The sequence below is a fragment of the Macrobrachium nipponense genome, chromosome 3 (assembly GCF_015104395.2).
Source record: "Macrobrachium nipponense isolate FS-2020 chromosome 3, ASM1510439v2, whole genome shotgun sequence".
Taxonomy (NCBI): domain Eukaryota; kingdom Metazoa; phylum Arthropoda; class Malacostraca; order Decapoda; family Palaemonidae; genus Macrobrachium; species Macrobrachium nipponense.
Window position 1 is genome coordinate 26877879 of NC_087202.1, and position 19523 is coordinate 26897401.

The following is a 19523-nucleotide window of genomic DNA, read 5'->3' on the forward strand; positions in this document are numbered from 1 at the left end:
GTTGACCGAAGGTTGAAATTTTGGCACTTATCGTTATTTATATGAAAATATTTCAAAACTGACAAAATCTACAACCATGAGTTGTTTATTGTTGTATTCTACATGAAATTGCACACATTTTCATATATAATACTCTATGTAACGGCTAATATAAAATGGTGCAAAATTTATGTCAAAGTGACAAAATAATTTCTGAGATGTGTCGCTGATGCTTTTTAGTGCGGGAAGGAAGAAATTCGCGCTTGCGCGCCTGGGTAACGATTGTAAACAAAACAACGCCTTGATCCACGAGCTCCCAGCATCCCCCAAGGCGCGTGATTCAAAAGTTTTTGCCTAGTAGGCCTATAACTATTTTTCCGTGAATTTTTAAACATTTTTTTTCGTAGAGGTACCATACGTCGGTTCAGCACCCGACAGAATTTTTGTCGATGTTTAATATGTTCAATCAGCGTTAAAGGGTTAATATAATCAAAATAGTGAATATTTGTGTTGTTACTTTATAGAAAATCAGTGTTACTACTAACTTTGGGTTCCAACCCTCACTCTTACCCACAGAATGAAAGGACATTTACAGCATTCTACTTACCCAAACTTACAATAGTCGGTCTGATATGGTTAACAGCAGTCACTATGGCAGCATTACAAAAGTATAATGAGCTCAGAGATCCATTGTATTCTGCTGCTCTGGAAACTAATAATTTTCAGGTGAGTTCCATTATTTATTAAAATTATCATTATAGTGACAGTGTGTTCATCTGTCTATAATAATAAAATCTGAGTGGATCTTGTTTGTCCTCCCCTGGGTGACAATAAAGGAGACCTGATGCAGCCACCCACCCCTTTCAAACTGGTTTGTCCACCCCAGGGGGGGAGGTAGGTAGGTAGAACAGGAGGGTAGGGGAGACAGCCACCTCCTCCTGCAAACCTGTTTGCTTACCCCAGGTGGGGCCAGGGTAGATGTGGGATTGGGAGGGTAGGGGAGACATTAGCGCTAGGTTCCAGCACGCCAACAAACTTGTACTACAGTAATATAAAGATACATATATGGTGTTTAAAAAAAGTTTGTTCAACTTATTTATCCTTTTTTTAACCCTTTCTCTGTTCAATTTATGTTACTGTCCATTTTTGTATTACTCTTAAGTGTTGAAAATCTAGATTTCTGTTTTGTTTACTAGCCCCAAGGTTACATTATTTTACAATACTATCAACCAATTTATGACCTTCTGTTCCCTAATTTACAACCTTATGTTCACAAAAGAGGCACCCCTTTGTGATGTTAGTACTATCTGGTTCCTCAGCCATTCGTCCAACACCTGCATCAAAAGTCATGTAGACTGAGCTTGCATCCGCAAGACAAGTAAGAATAGGAGGCAGGCACCACAAAGAATGATGGGTTTGTATAAACATAAGACTTTTCTTCTGCTATAAAAATTGGCTGGCTCATGATGCTAAGTAATTAGTGGATAGATAGTTGAGGTTCCAGGTGACACTGTTGTTGTAGGTGCATCCTGCTGCTGCTCATTTTGTTTTCTAACAAAAGGTTTAAAGTTGGGGGAACACTGCAGTTGATGTACAAGATTTTAAAACATGGCATTTCAAATTGGAAATGCTTACAGAAAGCAAAAATTCAAGTGATTATAATTATTTTCAAATACAATATGCAAGAAAGCTACTCTTGAAAATAAAAATACAATATATCATTGGCACTTGCAGCGTAACTTTCAAGACTTAATCCACTTACTGAAATATTCTCAGATACCTACAGAAAATGAGTTTGAAATCCTGGAGCCAATATGTTTTCTGACAAAAATTATCATACCTGACAAGCTGTACACAAAAGAAGTATCAGTATACTTATGCCCTTTACTAAAAATAAAAGAATAACAACACTTGCCAAAAGGAAAAAAATAATAATAATAGGAAGTGTAGTAATGAACTCCAGATTTTATCCAGAAGTGCAAAACAAATTCAATTCAATCAATGGAAATTACTCTCCATGAAGTAACAGAAACACTGGTAAACTTAATAATCATATGATTTAGAGAAAGACCTTGTAAACCAAAAAGGAAACCCCCCCCCAAAAAAAAAAAAAAAACTCTGCAGGTTCTGTAAAAAACATACACCTCTATAGAAAAATAAAAAAAGGCTTCTATTAAAATGCACTAAAAATTTAAAAAGAAATATTTTTGAGGCACACCATGTCTAAAAAATAAAAGCATGAGCTTTAAACATGGCAGAAAATACTACAAGAAAAGAAATCTATATTTTTATCTCTTGTAGCATTTCCTTAAATGTTTGACACCCACACGTTTGCTTTCTTTTAGACATAATTAATTATAAGTAAATCCTATTGTGTCTAAAAATTTTACTTTTCACCTTTCAGTGCAGTTTAATGAAAGTTTTTTTTTTTGTAACTATTATATTTTTTTTATTTTATACTTTTTAGCTTTGATAGAAATTGTAACTGATTTATGATTGTAGTTAACAAAACATCTTGTTGAGCCAAAAAAGGTCGTTTACCAAGTAAAAAATATGTTATTGTTATAATACAATTAAGTTTGTTCATACTTACCTGGCAGATATATATATAGCTGTATTCTCCGAAGTCCGACAGAATTTCAAAACTCGCGGCACACACAGTGGGCGGCCAGGTGGTAGTACCCATTCCCGCCGCTGGGAGGCGGATATCAGGAACCATTCCCATTTTCTATTCATATTTTTATCAGTGCCACTGTCTCCTGAGGGGAGGTGGGTGGGCACTTAATTATATATATCTGCCAGGTAAGTATGAACAAACTTAATTGTATTATAGCAATAACATTTTGTTCATGAAACTTACCTGACAGATATATATAGCTGAATCCCACCTTCGGATGGTGGGAAGAGACAGAATAGGATTTGTAGGAAACTTAAATTAAGTAGATGATATACACCTTGGTTCCTCACCTGTTAGCAAAGTAGACTCTGTGATTACTGTCACTTCAGCCTGCTTGTGCTTAATCAGAGTTGCCAGCCAGGTGGAGACCTGTAGTGCTGGTGCGCTCTGGATGCTCTGTCAACGGGGACGTGACCTCAATGTGACAAGAGCATAGAGCCATACAAATGAGGGCAACGAAGCAACTGACCACCACCTGACCAACTATCCAAGACCCCCTGAACACTAAGCTAAGAGATGGGAGGTCTTCACCAAAGCCTCACCACAACCAAAAAACACAACAACTAAAAACTAACCTAAACCTAACTAAGGGATAGGGAGAGAGCTACCTTCAGCCCCCAAGACTGTGTCTGCAGAAACGTATGGCCCAAGAGAACAACAGTCCTCGTATATCGTTCTCACATCTCTCAAGTAGTGTGAGGCGAATACTGAATTGCTCCTCCAAAAGGTGGCGTCAAGGATGTCCTTGATCGACATGTTCCTTTGGAAGGCAAGCGAGGTTGCGACAGCTCTGACCTCGTGAGCTTTCACTCGCAAGAGGCTCAAATCGATCTGTTGGTAAGACGAATGAGCCTCTTTAATGACGTCCCTCAGAAAGAACGCCAAGGCATTCTTGGATAATGGTATATCGGGCCGTTTAACCGAACACCAGAGATTATCTGAGGGACCTCGTACTTCCTTAGTCTTGTGGACATAAAACTTTAGAGCCCTGACAGGGCACAGGACTCTCTCAGGTTCTTGGCCCACAAGGCTTGTCATACCCTTGGTTTCAAAGCTCCTTGGCCAAGGGTTCGACGGGTTTTCATTCTTTGCTAAGAAAGTGGGACTCAAAGAGCAGACCGCATTGTCACCTTTGAAGCCCACTCGCTTACAAATGGCTTGAATTTCGCTAACTCTCTTCGCCGTCGCCAGAGCAGTTAGGAAAAGAGCCTTCTTCGTCAAGTTCCTAAGAGACGCTTCATGGAGAGGTTCGAAAGGACTCGACATTAACAGTCTAAGGACTAAATCCAAGTTCCAAGAAGGTTCAACCTCGTCCCCTCCGATGCCGCGAACTTCCTTACTACTTCCCCCATGATCTTGAATGGCGGGAAGGCATACAAGTCCAGGTTCGTCCAGTCCCAGAGCAGAGCGTCTATAGCGACTGCTCCCGGATCCAGCACCGGGGAGCAATAAAGAGGCAACCTCTTTGTTCTCGACGTCGCAAATAGGTCGACTAACGGACACCCCCACAGTCTCCAGAGCTCTCGACAGACGTCCTGGTGCAACGTCCATTCCGTCGGCAGGATCTGATCCTGTCGGCTGAGAAGGTCTGCTCTGACGTTCTGGACTCCTGCGATAAATCTCGTCAGGATCCTTATCCGTCTCGCATCTGCCCACAGCAGAATCTCCCTCGCTAAATAAAAAAGAGGACGGGAGTGTGTACCTCCCTGCTTCTTTAGGTACGCAAGGGCTGTGGTGTTGTCCGAGTTGACTTGGACTACTTTCTCTGCAACCTTTTGTTGGAAGAACTGTAGTGCCAGAAAAACCGCCGCTAGTTCCTTCACATTGATGTGCCAGGACACCTGTTCCCCCCTCCAGGTGCCTGACACTTCCTCCCCTCCCAGTGTTGCTCCCCATCCCGACACCGAGGCGTCGGAAAACAACACTAGGTCTGGGCTCAGAAGCTTTAGGGACAACCCCTCTCGAAACTTCCGAGGATCTAACCACCATCTTAGATGGTTTCTTCACCGATTTGGTGATGAAAAGGGTCGCATTCAGATCCTCTCTGACTCTCCATTCGTCTGCTAAGAAAAACTGGAGAGGTTTGAGGTGTAGTCTTCCCAGGGAAACAAACTTTTCCAGCGAGGAAATGGTCCCCAGCAGACTCATCCACTCCCTCGCCGAGCAAGCTTCCTTCCCCAGGAAGGCCGAAACTCTCTCTAAGCCTTGCAGCTGTCGTTCCTGGGACGGAAACGCTCGAAAAGCCACTGAATCCATCTGAATCCCCAGATACACGATGGACTGTGTTGGGGTCAGATGCGACTTTTCGAGGTTGACCAGAAGTCCCAGGGACTTCGCCAAGGCCAACGTGAAGTGAAGGTCCTTCAGACACCTTTCTTCTGACGATGCTCTGATCAGCCAATCGTCGAGATACAGGGACACTCTTATTACTGCAGAATGTAACCATCTCGCTACGTTTTTCATGAGCATGGTAAATACCATCGGAGCCATGCTTAAACCGAAACAAAGAGCTCGGAATTGCCAAACTTTGTCCCTTAGCATAAACCTCAGAAACTTTCTTGAAAGAGGGTGGATAGGCACGTGAAAGTATGCGTCCTGTAGGTCCAAGGACACCATCCAGTCGCCCGGTCTTAAGGCTCCTAGAACCGACTGAGGTGTTTCCATCTTGAATTTTTTCTTTTCTACGAAAAGATTCAGGCTGCTTACGTCCAAGACTGGACGCCACCCCACCCGACGACTGCTTTGGTACCAGGAAAAGTCTGTTGTAATATCCTGGTGACCCCAGGTCTAAGACCTGCTCCACCGCTCTTTTCTTGATCATTTGATCTAAAAGATCTAAAAGAACCTGATGTTTCTCCCCTTGATACGGCGGGGAAAGATCTCTGGGAGTCGTAGAAAGAGGAGGAGGGTCCACAAAGGGGATCTTGTACCCCTTTTCCACTATCTTGAGGGACCACGCATCTGTATCTCTCTCTCTCCACGCCCCCGCAAAGAACTTTAGCCTGGCTCCGACCGGCATCTGAAGGACTCTCTTCTCACTTAGAGGATTTAGGTTTGAAGGAACCTCTTCCTCTTGCAAGTCCTCTCCCTCGAGGAGCAGCTCTCGAGGGAGGAGCGCTACGAAAGGGTTTAACCTTCCTAGGAGGTCGTCCAAACGACGACGTGGTAGGGACTGCGAGACGTCTTGAATACTGGGCCAAGAGGTCCTGGGTAGCCTTCTCTTGTAGGCTCACTGCCAGGTCCTTTACCATAGCCTGGGGGAAGAGATGGCTCGAAAGAGGTGCAAAGAGAAGCTCCGCTTTCTGCGATGCAGAAACAGACCTCGCTGTAAAATTGCAGAAAAGCGCTCTCTTCTTGAGGAAAGCAGTGCCGAAATGAGACACTAACTCTTCCGAACCATCCCTGACGGCCTTGTCCATGCCAGACAACACATTGGACAGCTCCCCCAGACTCAAAGAATCAGGACTCCTAGATTGAAGATCCAGGACTCCTAGGCACCAGTCTAGGAAGTTAAAGACTTCCAGAGTCTTTAACAGACCTTTCATGTGATGGTCAATCTCCGTTGGTGTCCATGAAATCTTAGCGGTCGATAAGAGAGATCTCTTCTGGGCGTCGACCAGACTAGCAAAGTCCCCTTGGGAAGACGACGGGATCTTAACTCCTACTTCACCTTTGGTCTCATACCAAATGCCGCCTCTCCCACTGAGTCTTGAAGGCGGAAGGGCGAAAGTCGACTTGCCCTGATCCTTCCGACGTTCCATCCAATCCTGCAACTTCTTGAACGCTCTCTTAGTGGACAAGGAAGTCTTCATCTCCACCACCTCCGGAACCTTGCACGACTTCGAAGACGAAAACTGAGAGGGTGGAGACTTGGGAGCTGCAGGCTGGAACTTCTCACCAAACGAAGAACGTAAAAGACGAACCAGCACCTTGTAGTCGGAAACCGACGAAACTGACGGCTGTTCTTCCTCAACTGAGTCCGCCGGACTACTAAGCTCTCCTTCCTCCCGAAGAGGCAAAGGAGATTGAACCTCTGGAGAGGGCGTGCGCCCAACGGGTCTAGCCTTCAACAAAGGCTTTGGAGGATGACTAATATCCGCCTCTTCAAAGCGACCGACCTTCTGTCGATCCTTAGAGCTCGAACCACGAAGAGCGTCCTGACCGCGCTGCGCGTCAAGAGAGGCTACTCTTAGTTGCTCTCGAGGAGCGTCCTTACGTTTTACGCTCAAGCGTCCAGCTTTCGCTTTCAAAGCGTCCTTCTGGGTGCTCTCGAAAGCCTTCTCAACAGGCAAAGCGTCAAAGCAAAACATCCCGACGAGCGTCTCAAAAGCGTCCTGCCGAGCGTCTTCAAAAGCGTCCTCAAAGGCGTCCTGCCGAGCGTCCTCAAAGGCGTCCTGACGTGCGGGCGGAGACAGAGACGAACGAGGAGACGGAGAAGGAGACTGCCTCGTCCTCTTGACAGGCAGTCTAGCGTCCTTCCTTCGTTTAGGCTCAACTGCTGCTGGGCGAGTCTTCTGAGCCATTAAGGCCGACAATTGGTCTTGAAGCGACACAAGAATACTCTTCGTTGGTGAAGAACCGAGAGGAGGTGAAGGGCTGCGCCTGCGAGAAGACGAGGGGCGGGGGGACGCCTCCTTCCTTCTCACAGGTACAGCAACCTGCCTCTCCGAGGCGCGAGAGAAGCGCTTCTCAGCGTCGTCCTCGGACGACATCCTACCTCTCTTCTGAGGAGGAAACACGTCATACGACGCAGGCGAAGACCGCAACGATAGCGGAGAGAGGGGACGTAAAGCGTCCTCCCTAGGAAAAGTCCTTTTCAACGGACGCGAGTCTCTCCGAGCGCTCCACCCCTTGCGCGGGGAGGGCGCCTCGGAGGACGAAAAACAGTCCTTAAGGATGCGAGCCTGAGCACGCTCCTTGGCAGCCTGGGAAGTAGCAACAGGTCCTGCCGAAGGGACGCCAGATCGGTGGGGAGCCCCCGTAACCCCTCTTGCGGCTTTCGACATGCCCACTCCCTGAGTTCTGGGAGTCCGACAGAGGTCTAGACCTAGAGGCATTATGGGGCCGATCTGACGCCCCCTCCACAACACTAGGGGCACGATCACACACTTTACTCGAGCCGTTTTCAAGGGCCAACACTTTGGACTCTAGAGTGCGTAAAGACTCTAGAATCAGAGAAAGGGCATTACCTTCTCCAGACACAGAACTAGGGCCCTCAGGCAACAACACAGGATAAGGTGAAGCCAATTCTACTGGTGTTAAAATAGGAGAAATGTTACTTCCCTTACCTTTCGTAGAACCGCTCTTGGAGGAAGACCTCCTGATCCTATCGCGCTCCAACTTACGCCGATAGGATTCATACACCTTCCATTCATCCTCAGTCAAACTTTTGCATTCAATGCAACGATCAACCAGCAAACAAACATGCCCCCTACACCCCATACATACTGTGTGGGGGTCTACCGATGATTTCGGTAGCCTCACCTTGCAATCACTTCTCACACACACTCTGAAGCTCACTGAACTTGATCCCGACATCACGTTCATAGAAAAGCCAATCCAAAATCCAAAAACAGTCCACTATCGCGTATGCCAATCCAACAATCCAGAGTCAAAACCAAAAGTCAATCCAGATACTTATAACGAGTCAAATCCAAAAATCCTGGGCGGAGGTCTGTAAACAGGTGTTTACCGACCGGCGACAGAAAAAAATATGAATAGAAAATGGGAATGGTTCCTGATATCCGCCTCCCAGCGGCGGGAATGGGTACTACCACCTGGCCGCCCACTGCGTGTGCCGCGAGTTTTGAAATTCTGTCGGACTTCGGAGAATACAGCTATATATATATCTGTCAGGTAAGTTTCATGAACAAACTGAAGTTTTATACAAATCCTGAGATGCTGGAAGAGATCACTGTAGGGTCACTAGAGGTCGCTGCTGACCTACCGATCATGTAAGGTACCTAGTGATCATGTAAGGTTGTATTGCCCCAGGGATTGGATAACCATGCATTTCAAGTCCATTGGATGAGGGGATCAGGTTAAAAACCTGAGATACTGGGGGAGTTCACTGTAGGGTCACTAAATGTCACTGCTGACCTAGTGATCATGTAAGGTTGTATTGCCCCAGGGATTGGATAACCATGCAATTCAAGTCCATCAGACAAAGGGATCAGGTTGAAAACCTGAGATACTGTGAGAAGTCACTGTAGGGTCACTAGATGTCACTGCTGACCCACTATCATGTAAGGTATTTCCCCCAGGATTGAGTAACCATGCAAAATTTAAAGTCCATTGGATGAAGCGATCTGGTCAAAAATTGAGTTACAAGATTTGACCAAACATACACAAAAACAAGCTAAACAAAAGCTTTTAAAAACGCATATACACCCCCATGCACCTAGCTACCTTTTATTCCCAAAGAATAAGAGAAAGAATGGTGTAAGAGGTAGAAAACCACACCTATCCATTTACATGATTCTTGGCAACAGAGAAAGAAGTGAACCACAAAGCTAATTATTTTTAGTAAGGTATTGATAATATCCACTCAATAATACATCTTAAAGATACGTATATATAATTCCCAGCATTGATGATCCAATTGTAATGCTGAAGATATGATGAAGTTGAAGAACACAGTTGGGATCAAAATACCCGTGCTTTTATACAACTTTTATACTGGCTAATATCACAAGTCTGGCATCTCAGGGCTTCAGTTCTGCTTCTGACTTGAAGGGAAAATGTACTGCGTTTCTGTCTTACATGATGTCTTTTTGTAAATTTGCTCATAAATATACCAAGGGGTTGCTTTTGGTTTTTGTTCTTGTCTTTTATAATAGTATATCAACTGTAAATGTAATTTTGCTAAGAAATATTAAAAAAACATGTACAAATAAAAAAGTTACTGAATCATCATTCTCGGCAAATTTACGTAAATATTTTTCAACAAATATGCCAAGAATTTGTTGCCGATTTTACTTTTATCTGTTTTGATATTGTGTGAGCTATAATTATAATTTTACAAAATAAAATAAATTTTTAGAAAAAAAATACAAAAATTGGTAAAATTTACAATTGTCTTGTAAAAGAGGCCCCACAAGGGGTTGTAAATAATCATTTTCAACTTCTAGTGGAAGGTAGAACATTTTTTTTTTTTTAGAATTTTTTTCTTTCACCTCACCATGTGCATTTGCATATCTTTCTCTTTCCATTGATGTGTGTGTGTTTTTTTTCCCATAAATTTGCCGACCTCAAAGTTTCGACGTCATTGGGTGCTGCATATGGATTTATTACCCTGGCTCCTAAGGGTTAAACAAAGATCATACTTTGACATGCAACTTTTCTGGGCTCAGTTCGTGTCGCTGCGCGAAATATCCTTTAATCCATTATTTCTAAGGTAAATGTACTAACACATACCAGAGAATAAATAAAATAAAGAAAAGGTCAGTACAACTTACTCGCTCACCCTCCAAGAGGGTGTCGGTATGAACACTATGGCGAGTGAGACCACTACCACGAACCGCTTGCCAATAGAAATCTCCCACTACAAAATCCCCACTAGATGGGAGCCGACCCACAGAGTGGGCAGCAACTACTACTACTCCATCCCATGCTGCCGACTGCTGCGCCTCTGGTGGCCATCCTTTTCAGTTAGCGCACAGTAGATACACGTGCCCTTTTTTGCTCTGTGTTTTTGTGCCCTTTTTCTTGGATTTATTCGTCATGGAGCGTACAGCCATCGCAGCAGCTAAGTTAAGTAATCAGTGATTATTGCTATTTGGTTTTTTCCGGCCTTGAGTCAGTATTTGCCGTTTTTTAGGTATAAATAAGAGCTCTAGGTCGGAAGCATGGCAGCATGGTTCTGCCTCGTGGCGGGTTCGTTCTTGGTCTTCCATACCCAGAACCTTCCCTTATTTCGTTACGCTATATTATTAGTTATCCATTTTATGTTAAGGGTACAGCCTACTGGGTTTATGTCATGCATGCATGTCTTTTCACCTTGCGTAGGCATCTTCCATCCAGACCCTAGCCACAGCTCTTAGTATCGGCCCGGCTAGCTTTGAGTGGTAGACTTTCTTTCGAGTTAGTCGTACACTCCTGGATTTTTTCTCCTACTGTTTTATTGTTTTTCTTTCTTTACGTTTAGTGATTTTGATTATTTATGTTTTATGTTAGTGTACGGCGTCTGGCTTCACGTAGCCTAGGTTATGTTCTATTGGTCTCCACCACTATGCTTCCGCTCTTCAGTTCGGTTGCTTCTCTATAGCATCTCTCTGATTAGTCGGTTGTTTTATCCTAGGCTGTATTGTTTCATTGTATTACATGTTACCGCTCCGTGGTCACTACGTGATCACGGAGCAGCCAGACGCCTGTCCAGTCACCTTTCCCTCCTCCCGCTCTTCCATAGGGCCGGGGGGAGGGTTGGTCTGCCCACGCTCGCTCCACATACCCGGACCTGCCTCCCTCTCTCCCTAGGCGGAGGAAGTAGGGGGGCTGGACAGACCCAGACTGGACTCGACCTCTCTAGCTTCTCGGCCACGCTCGGATGACTAAGGGGGGGGGACTGGCCTTATTCCCCCCCTCCGTCGTTACTCCGTCGCTCCGTTGCTAGCGCGAGTCTGTTTGCCCTCTCGCCCTTTCCCACCTTACTGGTGCTCTTTATCTACCGGAGCTCCGGCATCCACGTGGAAAGGTGCTAGTTCACCCTGACGGGCGGACTGCGGCATACAGTTGGTCTTTACTAACCACTCCGTCGCGCTGATATCGCGACACGAACTCCGCCACGCACCGGACTTAGTCCGGTACGTTCGATGTCTATAGGTTTAAGAATTAGTATTTAATTTAAACTATATTAAGTTTAATTTAAGCTACCTTAAGCCATCCCTCCGTTGCCTGCTCACACCGGATCTCTCCGGGGTTATAGCCTATTCAGGCGATAAGGGAGGGGTTATGCTCAAAATTTTTTCGCGCTCCGGCATGCAGCGGAGTTCTTTTAACCTCTAGCCTGTAAGTGATATCTTTTAGGATGCTCATGTATCTTTTCACTTACAGACCACCAACTGTGAGCATCCGGGATGTAATGCCATGCTCCAGGACCCCTGTGGGCATGAAGTCTGCAGATCCCATGCTCCATGCGCGACTCCGCACGGGAACCTTCAAGTCTGGTTTCACGAGACCTGCACGATTTGCTATGATCTGGTGAGCCAGCTCTTAGACGGGGTAAGTATTTCCAACTCCGTTAGCTAATCCCTACAAGATTATAGTTCTTAAGTTTAATTTTAATCTCTTATCTTAAACTTAAGCTTCTTTTATATGGGATCTCGCATCCTCTATAATTTTAGTTTAACCTATTACTTAAGTTTTAATTTTAAGTTTAAACTTAAAAAACTAACAAATACCCTCTCTTCCAGGCTCCCGCTGTTAGAGACCGCCGCCCCTGGCAACCCTGCGGGCTTGGGTCGGCGGTTTTGGCAAGAACGCCGCCAAGGGACAGCCCTACATACTTGAGAAGAGGTTGGCGGTCCTGATCTTCCCCGGCGGCAAGTCAACGGGTTACGTCGACCCAGCAGAGGCAGCCCCGACTATGGCGGCAATTCAGCAGCAGCTCGCCGCTTCGTTGACTGAACCAGGCCAGGACATCTCGTCGGAAGTCGCGACACTGGACTTAAATATTGAACCGATGGTAGGTGTTGACGACCTGTTGGTCGAGGTGAGTACGTTGGACGCCCAAGGGCTTCCCTTGGGCGCCACTGGATCTTCTACTCCTGCAAACTCTCCAGCTTCCTTCCAAGGCTTTACAGGAGCTGAGCTCCTTTATACTTCTCCTGATGCCTCCGTTAGACCTAAGGTCAAAGGACAGACGGTAGTTAAAACCCTGAGTAAGACGTCGTCGTCGTCTAAAAAGACGTCGTCGGCGTCAACATCTCGCAAGTCTCCGGCTACAAACCCCGGAGCAGAGAGGTCTAGAGCTTCTGGGTCCGGCTCCAAATCCTCAAGGAGTAGATCCTCCAAGGAGAGATCACATACTCCAGCGGAGTCATCCGTTTCTCCCCTTCCTTTGGTTCCTGTTCAGAGCTACCCGACCACCTCCGCAGCAGCTCCGGCTTTGGATCCCAATGCTGGCCTGTTGCAACACATGGGGGATTTGGTTGGTTCTCTCAAGAACAGTATGGAACAGATGTTCTCCCGGTTGTCCGATAGGATCAACTCCCAGGATAACATTATCGCCGGACTAAGCCAAGCTCCGCTAGCTACTCCCCCACCTTTCGGCACACAGGTATAGCTCAGCTGCCACCACATGACTCTCTGCCTCCGTTCTCCTATGAACAACCCCTGAAGGGTGGCGTCATACGCCCCCTTCCAGGACGGGCTTATTTCTATCCCCCCGGAGTGTGGAACTCGAAGGATTGAGGACTTCGAGTTCTACCCGGAGGATCTCCAACCGCCGTTCATCGGCTACGCCAGGCTCACTGCCGCTGCCATGACGCGAGATGACAAGGTCCCTAAAGAGACAGTCCTCTATTCACGTGACCAGGCTCAAAGAGAATGGCTCAGGTGCTTAGAGGACATGGATTGTTCGAATACGAAAATACAACCTTTTAAGAGTCCATTCACCATCTTCACAATGGAAGAGGGAACTCCGCTTCCTTTCCTTACCAAGATTGCTACGGTCACTATCCCAGCGGCCCAAAAGGGGGAGTCGTTACCGCAGCTAAAGGAAGCGGACCCTACATCTCCTTTACTTCCCTCTCCAACCGGAGATTTGTGGGAAGACCTGCCCAACACTTTTTCGCGGGCAAACTCAAACCAGACTGTGCTATGGAGCAGTTTGGTGAGAAGCTGCCTAGACTTCCAGACAGCCTCATTCAGGCAGAGTTTGATGCCAAGTCTAGGCTGGCCAGGTCTCTCAACACCATGGCCATGACAGAAGTGGCTACCATTTCTTATGGTTCCGAGCCACTATTCAAGCTGATCACCAAGTCACTGACTCAAACGGTACAGTCTGACATGTTCGAGTTCGCCACAGCCAGAACAAATTGTCGGAAGCATGTCCTCCAGGAAGCAACTATTCGGCATGAACCGAATAAGTTGCTTTCATCAAAACCACTGGGGGGGAGCAGACCTCTTGCCCAGATGCAATGGTAAAGGAGGTCCAGGCAGAGGCTACAAGGCTTAACCAAAGCCTTAAGGATCGTTGGGGTCTCACTGCAAAGAGACGCCAAGATCAAGCAGTGAGGGGTAAGGCTCAGAAGAAACCCAGACGTTTCCAGCCTTACCAAAAGAAACAGCAACGGTTTTGCCCAGCCTGTTTCGGCTGTTCCGTTGGTGCAGGCAGCCCAACCCTCTACCTCCAAGGCCCAATCACAGCCTATTTATGTGATTTCCCCCCAGCCTCAACCTTCCACCTCTTACGCTGTCTCCCCAGCCTTCAATCAAGTGTTCGAAGGCCAGGCCTTTTAGCAGTATGACCGCTCGGGTAGGGGAGGCAGAGGTAAGCGATCCTTTCGTCAAGAGAGGATCAGGAAGGTCCCTTAATAGAGGAAAACACTTCCAGGGAGGCCGCGGAGGCTACCAACATCAATGAGAACTTCCAGGTAGGAGGGAGGCTGTTTCTCTTCCGCCACCGGTGGGGATTCAGCAAATGGGCACAAAGCATTGTGTCGAAAGGCCTGGGTTGGAGTTGGGTGGCGAATCCGGCCCCCACCCACCCAGACCTTGATTCCGCCAACTTTCCATCCAAAGAATTGACGGAGTATGCGGAGGACCTCCTTCAGAAAGGAGCAATAGCGAGAGTCAACAGATTAAAGTTTCAAGGGCGCTTGTTCAGCGTTCCAAAGAAAGGCTCACAAAAAAGAAGGGTAATCTTAGACTTGTCCCGTTTAAACTTGGCCATTCGCTGCGACAAGTTCAAGATGCTCACCATCTCGCAGGTGCGGACCTTACTTCCCCGTGGGGCTGTCACCACCTCTATCGATCTTACAGACGCATACTATCATATCCCTATTGCAAGACACTTTCGCCCGTATCTGGGCTTCAAGATAGGGGATCAGGCATTCTCCTTCAAGGTAGTTCCCTTCGGTCTCAACGTAGCACCCAGGGTGTTCACGAAGTTGGCGGAAGTAGTCGTCCAACAACTAAGATCGCAAGGGATCATGGTAGTAGCGTATCTCGACGATTGGTTAATTTGGGCTCCAACAGTCGAGGAATGTCACAAAGCAACACTGAAAGTAATCCAGTTCCTGGAATATCTAGGGTTCAAGATAAACAGGACCAAATCGAGACTCACTCCGGAGTCAAACTTTCAGTGGCTGGGCATTCAATGGAATCTATCCTCCCATACTCTGTCGATTCCATCAGCCAAGAGGAAAGAAATAGCGAAGTCAGTAAAGCAATTTCTAGGACACAAACTTGCTTCAAGGAGAACCCAGGAAAGGATTCTGGGCTCACTCCAGTTTGCATCAGTGACAAACATCTTGATGAAAGCCAAACTGAAAGACCTAACCAGAATCTGGCGCTCACGAGCAAATGTCAGGTCCAGGGACAAATTATCCTCAGTCCCTCAGATTCTACGGAATCGTCTACGCCCTTGGTCGAAAGTCAAGAACTTGTCAATATCAGTACCCCTTCAGTTTCCTCCTCCGGGGATTACCATCCACAACACGCTTCATTAAGCGGTTGGGGAGGATATTCTCAGTTCAGGAAGGTTCAAGGAACCTGGTCACCCCAGTTCTGTCAGCTTCAACATAAACGTACTGGAAGCAATGGCGGTGTTCTTGACTCTAAAAAGGTTACGTCCGCCAAAGAACTCCCACATAAAGCTAGTCTTAGACAGCGCAGTGGTAGTCCATTGTGTAAACAGAGGAGGCTCCAAGTCACGTCATCTGAATCATGTCATGGTAGCCATCTTCTCCCTGGCGGACAAGTTCAGTTGGCACCTCTCCTCCACCCATATAGCTGGAGTGAGAAACGTCATAGCAGATGCTCTATCCCGATCAGTTCCTCTGGAGTCAGAATGGTCACTGGACAACAGTTCGTTCCAGTGGATACTTCAGAGGGTTCCAGGTCTACAAGTGGATCTATTCGCATCCCAAGCGAACCACAAACTCCCATGTTATGTGGCCCCCAACCTGGACCCTCTGGCCTATGCCACGGACGCCCTTGTTCCATAGACTGGAACAACTGGGAGAAGATTTATGTCTTCCCTCCAGTGAATCTTCTCCTGAAGGTGCTGAACAAACTCAGGACGTTCAAGGGTCAAGTGGCTCTAGTAGCCCCAGACTGGCCGAAGAGCAATTGGTACCCTCTCATTCTGGAACTGGGTCTTCGTCCTCTTCGAATTCCCAATCCCAGGCTCTCCCAGTCAGTGCAAACGAAGACTGTGTTCGCTTCCTCAGGAATTCTCAAAACCCTAACTTTATGGATTTCATGAAGTTTGCGGCTAAAAGAGATGCGAATATTGATCCTCAAAATATTCTCTTCTTGGAATCTGATAAAAGAGATTCAACTTTGAGACAGTATGATGCTGCAGTCAAAAAGTTAGCAACCTTCCTGAGAGAATCAGATATTAAAATCATGACAATCAATTCAGCTATATCCTTTTTCAGATCTTTATTTGAAAAAGGCTTAGCAGCTAGCACTATTACGACAAACAAGTCAGCCTTGAAAAAGATTTTTCAATTTGGTTTCAGCATAGACTTGACAGACTCTTACTTCTCGTCTATTCCCAAGGCTTGTGCTAGACTTAGACCTTCTGTGAGGCCTACGTCAGTATCATGGTTCTTAAATGATGTTCTAAAGCTGGCTTCAGAAACAGATAATAACACATGTTCATTTATAATGCTCTTAAGAAAAACTCTATTTTTATTAAGCTTGGCTTCAGGAGCTAGAATTTCAGAACTGTCGGCATTATCCAGGGATCCGGATCATGTTGAATTTCTTCCCACAGGGGAAGTTCTACTTTCTCCGGAACGTAGTTTTATAGCAAAGAATGAAGATCCTTTGATGAGGTGGGAACCATGGAAGGTTGTACCCCTTCCACAAGATATTTCTCTTTGCCCAGTGTCAACCTTCCGAGCCTTTCTGTCCAGGACCTCCTCATCCTCATCGGGTCCTCTCTTTAAGAGAGAAAAAGGTGGTACTTTATCTATTAAAGGCATCAGGCAGCAGATCCTGTACTTTATTAAGCAAGCCAATCCTGATTCCTTCCCTAAAGCACATGATGTCAGGGCAGTAGCCACCTCAATTAACTATTTCCAACACATGAATTTCGATGATTTGAAAAAATATACTGGATGGAAATCACCGACAGTATTTAAGCGTCATTACTTAAAGTCCTTGGAAGCTCTGAAATTTTCAGCAGTTGCGGCGGGTAACATAGTTTCCCCCGACTCTGCTTAATCTTTAGTAGAAGATCCAGTCCTCCTTTCTACCTATCTCACCCAACAGTTCGTCTATACCTGCCATGTTCATCTACGTTTACCTTGAGTCTTAGCTGCTCTTATGATGGTATAGTGGGTGCCCCTTATTTTTTTTGCTAGGGTCACTCACAATTGATTGTATATAATGATCTCTTTGATGTGATCCCCTTATTTTTATGCTAGGTGACACATTGTATTTACAATGGTTACGGGTTTTGTATACTAAGTCATATACATTCCTTTATTATATTATTATTGAAGTTTGTTCTATTCAGTTTATTGTTATAATTGCTTTGATTTCTTTGTACATAATAACTATACACAGATACTAATCTCAACATATATTCCATGTAAGCCCTGTATATATATGTTAAATTTAAGTTAATTTTAAGAAATATTATTAACATTAAGTTAATTTTAAGTAATATTTCTATTTTGTATCATTGTGTATATGTATATCTATTAGCAATTATATTTCTTTATTTTATGTTATCTTTTATTTGAGACCCTTTTTGTCTATTTTATTTTATTCTTTACAATCTTGTGCTATTTCTCTGGTACGATTTCGCGCAGCGACACGAACTGAGCCCAGAAAAGGGATTTTGACGTAAGGAAAAATCTATTTCTGGGCGATTGGTTCGTGTCGCCAGCGAAATCCCGCCCTGCCCATCCCATCGCTCAAGATTGTCTGCTAACTTCAGGATGGCCACCAGAGGCGCAGCAGTCGGCAGCATGGGATGGAGTAGTAGTAGTTGCTGCCCACTCTGTGGGTCGGCTCCCCTCTAGTGGGGATTTTGTAGTGGGAGATTTCTATTGGCAAGCGGTTCGTGGTAGTGGTCTCACTCGCCATAGTGTTCATACCGACACCCTCTTGGAGGGTGAGCGAGTCAGTTGTACTGACCTTTTCTTTATTTTATTTATTCTCTGGTATGTGTTAGTACATTTACCTTAGAAATAATGGATTAAAGGATATTTCGCTGGCGACACGAACCAATCGCCCAGAAATAGATTTTTCCTTACGTCAAAATCCCTTTATTTTATTCATAGGAATACTCATGAAATTGGCTCTAGGCAGCCAATTTTTACTTACTGTCAACATGCAACAAATTATATTAGCAGAATAATAAAATTTCCAACATCTTAGGTCTCAGAAATTAAACTTAAAACATGAATAAAGGAGCAGTCTTCATAGCTATATGTTAATTGGTTCTTAAATAAATTACAGTTGGACTCTGTAATGTACAGTCCAATGAACCTTTGATTCAGATTTTTAGTAATAAATTAAGGATGTATTTCAGAATATGTTTAGTAGTATAACTACAGTCTGTTGTTAACTTACAGTAGTAGTATACTCTGTTTACCTGAAAATTTCTCTTTACAGAAATTCAAGGTGTTCTTCTTCGTTATTGGTGCCATTTACTTATTATACCTTCTGTACTTGATTATCACGGCTTACAGTGAATTAAGGTCAATGCCATATTTTGGTAAGTTTTTACATTCTTGTACTCTGTTCATTCACATTTGTTACATATTTTGTTTTCTCTGCAACTTCAACTCACCTAAGTTTAGAATTTTAAGTCGTTTCTGTCCTTGTATTTCATTGAACTTTGTGAATTTCTAAGATAAAAAAGTATACCACTGATTAACCTTGAAGACCCATGAGAGTTAAAGATAAAGATAACCTTTTGGGTAAAAGGTAGAAGAATGTCAAGAAAGAATAAGGATATGCAGAAAAGGAGAAATGGCAACTTTCTGAAATCGGTTGGCATTATAATGCCAGAAGCATATAAGAAAAGAAGCAGTAATGAACAAAATTTTGGAATAACAGTATTTACTCATTTTTGAGAAAATATCTCTACTAACTGTTAATGCTGATGCAACTACTAGTACTACAGGACATAATAATTGGAAGGTAGCTATTATCTGACACAGAAATCACCAAATTGGTGTTGGTAAAATTTTTCAAATAAAATCTCACAACCTGAGAGACTTGTTAACACAGCCTGTGGCCCAGGCACCATTTAGGTTCAGGCTATTTTATAATCTCCTAAGCTGTGTAAGTATTAGTATTTTTATTTTCAGGCATTCAGAGATTGAGGAATGTTTGTATCACATAATATAATTCCATCAACTTTGGGAGAACTGAGTTTATTTTGAACAGCCAATGGTCCCTTCACCATAAAATATATTAAAAAATCCAAGACATTGATTAATAATCATTTATGATTCATACTTTTTCACATTAGCAATATAATGTTGTTTGTTACTTCATTTGTACTGTGCACAATCTTTTCATTACCAGATTTAAAACTTAATTCACTATACTGTAAACTTTATAAAGTTTAGTGTTCATTTTTAATGAGACCAGTGTCACATTACATACTTTTTCATTTTAGCAATACAACTTTGTTTGTTACTTTGTTTGTACTGCAATCTTTTCATCACCAGAT

At 44.6% G+C, this 19523-nt stretch overlaps 1 protein-coding gene and 1 long non-coding RNA gene across 2 annotated transcripts in view; one reads left to right on the forward strand and one right to left on the reverse strand.

Annotated features, from left to right (window-relative positions):
• Nucleotides 1–19523, forward strand: part of LOC135221667 (transmembrane protein 181-like) — a gene marked incomplete in the record, with an annotated part of 158577 nt that overhangs the window by 104069 nt on the left and 34985 nt on the right. Inside the window, 2 exon segments of the mRNA XM_064259374.1 lie at nucleotides 556–705; nucleotides 18455–18557. Of these exon segments, the coding sequence (XP_064115444.1) occupies nucleotides 556–705; nucleotides 18455–18557 (253 nt within the window).
• The window catches only part of LOC135221668 (uncharacterized), a 133515-nt gene that overhangs the window by 2300 nt on the left and 111692 nt on the right, over nucleotides 1–19523 (reverse strand). The window contains exon 3 of the long non-coding RNA XR_010316061.1: nucleotides 587–691. This is a non-coding gene — a long non-coding RNA (uncharacterized LOC135221668). The remainder of the gene's footprint in view (nucleotides 1–586; nucleotides 692–19523) is intronic.